Source organism: Panicum virgatum, chromosome 1N (assembly GCF_016808335.1).
Source record: "Panicum virgatum strain AP13 chromosome 1N, P.virgatum_v5, whole genome shotgun sequence".
NCBI classification, from domain to species: Eukaryota; Viridiplantae; Streptophyta; class Magnoliopsida; order Poales; family Poaceae; genus Panicum; species Panicum virgatum.
Genome location: NC_053145.1, coordinates 8706127 through 8712400, shown reverse-complemented (window position 1 = coordinate 8712400; position 6274 = coordinate 8706127). Strand labels below are relative to the sequence as shown.

The following is a 6274-nucleotide window of genomic DNA, read 5'->3' as shown; positions in this document are numbered from 1 at the left end:
TCGGGAATCGAAAACTCAAAACGGGAATATAAGAAGGCCTAGACAGTCATAAAGGTAAACCTTCATATTACATAGCACAATTTCAGAATGGCAGCTGATCACAAGTTCTAGAATGGCAGCAGCACCGCAGCAAGCCAACAACATCCAACGATCAATAAACTAATAGGCAACAGTAGGCAGCAGCCAAAGGCTGATTACACGGAGCAACAGACAAAAGGCATCACGCTATCACACATACGCCGGCGGCGGCAGACCAGCAAGCCAATGCCCAAGTCTGAATTCCCCCAACTTCCAACAGGGGCAGCGCCCGCCTGGGAGTGACGGGCCGGGGGCTGCGGCGGCCAGCGACGAGCCTGGGGTGGCAACAGCCTAGGGGTGACAGACCTGGGGCATTGGTGGCCAGGAGGTGACGAGCTTGGGCGGCGGCGGCCTGGTGGCTTGTGGCACGCGGCGTCGCGGCGACCTGACCGCCTGCAGTGGTGGCGCGGATAGAGAGTTGAGAGAGGTGAGGGGAGGCGAGACGAGAGTCAGAGGCTTAAGGTTCGGCGGTGGGATGGGATTTGGCGACTACAGCGTGCGGCGCGCAGGTGGGCTGGGCCGAGAAAACGAGCGTGGGCCGAATGCAAGGTTTGGCAGCTCAATACGGGAAATTACCGCGGGAACATTCCCGGCTAAATACGGGAACCGCAAAAACGGTTGGGAAAACACCCCAACCGTTTCCGCTCCCGTAACCGCCGGATTTTCCCGTATTTTTTCCGTTTCCTGTTTTTTCTGCTAATACGGTATCCGATCGGTTTACATGGTATACGGCGCCGGTCGGGACGGGATTTTCCCGTTCCCGCTTTCATCCCTACCCTCAACGCCCTGTTGTTGGAGAAGAGATAGGAGATGGATAATTGTTCTTGCTTAATCCCAAAATGTTTGGATTACAGACTATTATAGACACTTGGCCATCACAAACCCTAACAAATAAAAGACTCCAACAATGACTCTAATTAGGCCTAGCCACTACCAGGCGCAAGGCCCTCTCCAGAGCCCTCCTGGGCCTCCTCTGCGCGGCGCACATCTCTGGCCCGCCTCCTTCTGGTGTAGGTTTGGCCCCACATGACAGGTTAGCGCCGGCGGCGAACGGGCCCGGGGCAGGGAGCAGCACGGCCGTACAGTGATTTAGCCGTCGGCATTAAGCTAATCCCGGCCGGTTAGTGGCTTCCAGGCAAGCCCGGCTTGCTTTCCACGGACACCATCATTCGACTGCTTCTGATGCTCGCCAGTCCGCCACTATATTGTGCCAGCCATCGATCGCATGCTTCGTCCAGGGAGGGAAGGGAAGGGAAGGGCGGGCGAGATGGCCGTGCCGCTGCAGAGGTCGGCGCAGACCTTCCGGCGGTCGGGCTCGTCGGGGCTGGTCTGGGACGAGCGCTTCCTCACCGAGGGCGTCGAGGACGGCGGCGCGCGGGGAGCGGGACGCCGGCACCCAGAGCTCCGGCACTCGCGGAGCGTCGGCAGCGTGCTGCGGCGCGGCGAGGCAACAGAGCACGGGGACACGAAGCTGGTGCTCGCCGCCAAGCCGAGGCACAATGACCAGCAGAAGAAGCGGCAGCAGGAGGAGGTGGTGGTGGTGCCTGCTGGCAGGGCGGCGTTCCGGACGAGGGACGTGGCCCCGGCCGCCGAGCCGCCGTCGCCGAGGCTGCCCGCCGGCTGCTGCGCCATCTTCCGGGGCTCCGCCGGCGCCGGCACCGCCTCGCCGCTGGCGCGGCGCCTAGCCAAGACCCGGAAGCGCTAGGAGACGAGGTGTCATCGAGTGGTTGTCTGGTGACCAGGACCAATCGATCGTGCGCGCAGCACGTTTCGAATTGGAATTGGAACTCTTGGGTTTTTTGAATAAGTTTCAAAGGGAACATTTCGGTTTGTCTGCGAATTTCTGCTCGAATAAACGGGTGCGCGGCACTGCTCTTGGTGGTCACGGTACTCTCGAGCCATGCTTTCATACCTGCAGAATTTGCAGCTTTGCTTCCAAGTCCATGCGGTTCACGGCTTCGCATCGACGCGCTCTTCAAGCAACAGCCAAACGCCCGCGCAAGGCAAGCGCCGTTTGGGCCGACGCCGACGCGTGAGAGTTGGTCGGTTTCGTTAGCAGCGGCCGGCCCAACGATGTCAGATGGAAATCTTTCTCGTCGGCCCATAGCTCACAACACCATCTCGTCCTCTCGTGGGGCTTTGCGGTTCCGGCTGACCTGAGCCCGTCGTCCCCTTTCACGCGTCCCAGGCATGCGTTTTGTTTGGCCGACGTCAAGCCAGCGCGCTCCGCCTCTCACGGTCACGGGGTCCCTTCTTGCCGGCCGGGCAGCTCCGCCGACGGGCGGTGCCCCGGGCGGGGAGCAGGAGGGCCGGAGCGCGGCCACGTAGCGGGGCAGGGCGCCTCGCGATGGCGCCGGCGAACGCGTGGTCGCGGCGGCGGCCACGCGGTCGGGCTCGGGGCCGTGCGATCCGCGCGCGGCCGACGGCTCGGGCGCCGCGGCTAAAACCCCAAACCTCCCCCGCGGCGGGTCGGGCATTCAATGCCGCCGCTCGGACTGGTTTCGCAGAAAGGTCCACATTTCGTCCAAGAAAAATCATTATTGGCTGCACGCCGCTGTTGCTTGTTGTTCTAAATATTATTATAAGCTCTGTTCATCTGGCTTGTCAACTAGTCAGTCATCTAGCAGTGTTTTTCTCTCACACCAAATCAGCATCAGTCATCAGCCAGAAATAATTTTTTCTTTCACAAATCAGCACCAACTACCAGCCGCAGCCAATCAAATAGAATGATGATGCATGCCTGCTTGGGGACCAGAGATGTAAATAGCGAAGTGATTCTTTGCAATATTTGTAAATTTCGAGGTTCTATTCCGTAAGTTTCTGTGGTGCCAAAAGATACCCTTTGGTCCATAGAAAATTGAACCAGTTCCTCTCTGCAGTACTGGAGAGAAACTCGATGCCACTGACCTGCGGGACCGTTTCATGCGGTCCCAGGTTAATGGGAGAGTCTCCCTGGTCTGCAGTACCGCAGAGGAGACTCATCCATAGAAAACAGTCAGCCAAGCGACGAGGAGCGACAGGGAGGATCCCCAGGCTCTTAGCAGAGGAGAAGCAGAGTGCACGCGCAGGCAAAAATCTGCAGGACCTGAGAGCGGGACGGAGAAGGGAGACCGAGAATGCAGGAGCAGGCGGCGAGCTCGCGGCCGTCCAGCAGCGAGAGATCCTCCAGCTCCGCGCACCACATGGACATGGAGGTCAAGGAAGGCAAGCCGGCTTCTCTACTACCACCGTCCCGTCTGGGCTACCTGCTTATTCTGCATCCCCGTCTGGCTCTTCTAGCTCATCGCGTCGGTTCTCGGATCGTCTTCGTCTCTGCTCGTGCGGCGGAGCTCATTTCTGATTAGGATCTTGCCGGCTTCTCGTTTCATTTTTCATGCAAACCATGGCAGGTCGGACACGGGCGCCAAGATCTTGAATGGATTTGCTGAGTTGGGCTATGGTTGGGTTGCAGGGATGGAGAGCGACGAGGAAATAAGGAGAGTGCCGGAGCTGGGCCTGGAGCTCCCCGGCGGCGCTTCCACGTCGGGCAGGGAGGCCGGAGTTGGCGCCGGCGGCCCGGAGCGCGCCCAGTCGTCCACGGCGCAGGCCAGCTCGCGCCGCCGCGTGCGCAGCCCCGCCGACAAGGAGCACAAGCGCCTCAAAAGGTGTGAGATTTGCTCTAATCATAGTAATGGTAATAGCGTACCAGCATCATCTGAGACTTCCAGTTAACAAAAAAAAAGGCATCACCTGCGACTTCAGTTCAAAAGAAAAAAAAACACTTGCAAGGCTTCAACCTGTGTTCAAGTAGTATAATTAATCAGGAAATACCCATACCATGTTATACTGCTACGCGTCCGGTCTTTTTTTTTTTCAGATAGTAAGGAATTTTTTTCAGTTTGTTTGGAGGCTTGGCCCATCTGTTGACAGAATAAAATATCTTTGGTGATGTTTCTTGTATGTTAGCCATGCATAGGTTTGGATCTAGTGGTGGACCATATTGCATCCACATCAGAGTTGGGTCCCCTTTGTGTAGTTTAGATAAGAAACGAGTGCTTGTGGAGCTAGTGTGGTGGGAAGATTAAGTTTTCAAAAACATGAATCTAATTGCCAGGATTGTTAGTTGCTAATAGGTAAGATCGTAGATAGTGATGCTCAATTTGTACTTTGTTGGAATTGTGATTGGGCCTTTCTGGGGCCAACAGTAGGAAACGGTATAGAAGGCGCCTACTGAAATAAATCAATGTGTTGGGCTATCTAGCTCCCTGAACGCTGTGTGATGTGCTACCTGCTCAGCTAAATAGTTTGGTGGGATACAACAAGTGGAGTGGGGGCAGATAACAGTTTTGGACATATCATATGATTCATATATGCTAATAGCATCTACATTGATCCTACAACTTTTGCGATACAGCATTTGAGTGCAAAACCTCAGTGGTGTTGGTATGATCCTTCCAGCAGAACTGTGCAGCATCCTTATATTAATATGTGCTGATATATGAAACTTAGCAATGTCACCAAACATGGACAGCACATTAATGCTAGTGATGACCCTAAAGAAGCAATGTTTGTGACATTGGAGTGGACAAGGATAATATCCCAACTAAGAGTTCAGTTGGTATGCAAGTGTATCATTCTATTTCAATCAACAATGGAAATTACTTTATATCATCCCATATTACGGAAAACATTTTGTGTGTGTTAAATTTGAACTCTTAGATGGATTGTTTTGGATTAATATGGATTATGTGAGACAATGTCAAATTTATTCTGATCCAAAATATTCGTTATTTCTCCATTTAAGAAGTCCTCAATCCTCTCCTCTTTCCATTTCACCGATGCAATTTGCAATGCACAAGTTAATCCCATCTTGGGTCTGAAAGTTGTCTTGCTTTGCTACATATGTTTGTGACTTGTGAAGATTACTGAGGAACCGGGTGTCAGCCCAACAGGCAAGAGAGAGGAAGAAGGCTTATCTGACTGACCTAGAGGTGAAGGTAAAGAACCTGGAGAAGAAGAACTCAGAGATCGAAGAGAAGCTCTCCACCCTCCAGAACGAGAACCAGATGCTCCGACAGGTACATTTTGCATTGTCTATGTAATTGGCACGCTAAATTCGTCTGTTTGATGATTTAAATTCTGTTGATTTTGTTTGGGACTTGTTAAGCTTCATCAGTATGTTTGCACCATCAAAACTTCTTCAGCGCCTGCTGATCATCTGGTGCACTAATGGATTGTATTCTATATGACCTTGCAATTTGGAATTATACAGGGGTGCAAGGTTTTTTGTTTGTGACAGAGCACTGGTGGTATGATGCAGGCATATATACAACATTTTCTGATTGGAGTTTTTCTCCCTGTGCAGATACTGAAGAACACCACTGTAAGCAGAAGAGGCCCAGGCAGCACTGCTAGTGGAGAGGGCCAATAGCACAGAAGCTGAGGACAAATAGTGATGCTTTTATGCCAAATATATATATATATATATATATATATATATATATATATATATATATATATACTTATGTGGAATGGATTTGGTCAGGGCGTTTTCTAGCCGAAGAAGAGAACCCCAAAAAAACTGGGGTGAAGAAATTGTGAAGACGGTCATATAGTATCGCACTGTATTACTATCCGACCAGGGGCGGATCCGGGTCTGGAGCTCTGTTCTCGTCCGCCTTACCGCCTTGAGAACAGAGGTCTGGAGGGGCTCGAACCCCTCCGACATCCGTGTTCGATGTACAGATCGTTCAGGGGAAAAACTTGTGGAATGCTTGAACATATATCGTATCATTTTGAGACATTTAACATCTTTACATACCCCATGGTCTGCAATTAGTTTGTATATGAGATTGTGCATTAGAGTAATCAATATCAGTTCTGGAACTAGTGAGCAAAACCTGCAGAACAGTAGTGCAGGGTGTGTTTTTATGCCTGTAACATTCGGATCAGAGGTCAGCTAGTAGTACATTGCATCGTGTCATCTGAAAAAGGAAATGGACAAACGCTCCTAAGAGTGGGATTTTCCTTGCATATAGCCAACGGAATCCCTGCCCAATTTTTGTGTGTTGTCTGTGACAAGTGACAAAACCTAACATTTTTTCACGGTTCATTGTTAAGTAAAACTACAGTGCAAATAAAGTCTTCCGTGTCTTGCATGGTTGCATTGGCTTTTCAATAAGAAAAATCTCCGTTCTCCAACCAACTCGTCTCTATT

General features: G+C 51.9%; 2 protein-coding genes across 5 annotated transcripts; both read left to right on the top strand.

Moving 5' to 3' along the window:
* The first annotated feature begins 898 nt into the window (after positions 1-898).
* On the top strand, positions 899-1963 carry LOC120655033 (MAPK kinase substrate protein At1g80180-like). The gene has a single exon (XM_039932752.1). The coding sequence runs from the start codon at positions 1304-1306 to the stop codon at positions 1781-1783; it is 480 nt and encodes a 159-aa protein (XP_039788686.1). The 5' UTR covers positions 899-1303; the 3' UTR covers positions 1784-1963.
* A 1014-nt stretch (positions 1964-2977) lies between these two features.
* Positions 2978-6049, top strand: LOC120655032 (transcription factor HY5-like). 4 transcript variants are annotated; one of them, XR_005667272.1, is made up of 5 exons: positions 2978-3282; positions 3530-3722; positions 4979-5135; positions 5423-5541; positions 5580-5962. XR_005667272.1 is itself a non-coding variant. In XM_039932750.1 (5 exons), the coding sequence occupies exons 1-4, from the start codon at positions 3195-3197 to the stop codon at positions 5486-5488; spliced, it is 504 nt and encodes a 167-aa protein (XP_039788684.1). In that variant the 5' UTR covers positions 2978-3194; the 3' UTR covers positions 5489-5527; positions 5566-6049. The 4 variants fall into 4 exon arrangements, 3 of the variants coding, with proteins under 3 accessions (XP_039788684.1, XP_039788683.1, XP_039788685.1); XM_039932750.1 differs by having other exon boundaries at positions 5423-5527; positions 5566-6049; XM_039932749.1 differs by having other exon boundaries at positions 5423-5527; positions 5562-6049.
* The last annotated feature ends 225 nt before the right edge of the window (positions 6050-6274 follow it).

What these genes read in the sequence shown, in the direction of transcription:
- LOC120655033 (XM_039932752.1), top strand. Translation starts at nt 1,304, where the DNA reads ATGCTTCGTCCAGGGAGGGAAGGGAAGGGAAGGGCGGGCGAGATGGCC.
- LOC120655032 (XM_039932750.1), top strand. Translation starts at nt 3,195, where the DNA reads ATGCAGGAGCAGGCGGCGAGCTCGCGGCCGTCCAGCAGCGAGAGATCC. An exon ending in GAGCACAAGCGCCTCAAAAG is followed by an intron (nt 3,723 to 4,978) that starts GTGTGAGATTTG and finishes TGACTTGTGAAG; the next exon opens with ATTACTGAGGAACCGGGTGT. An exon ending in AGAACCAGATGCTCCGACAG is followed by an intron (nt 5,136 to 5,422) that starts GTACATTTTGCA and finishes CTCCCTGTGCAG; the next exon opens with ATACTGAAGAACACCACTGT.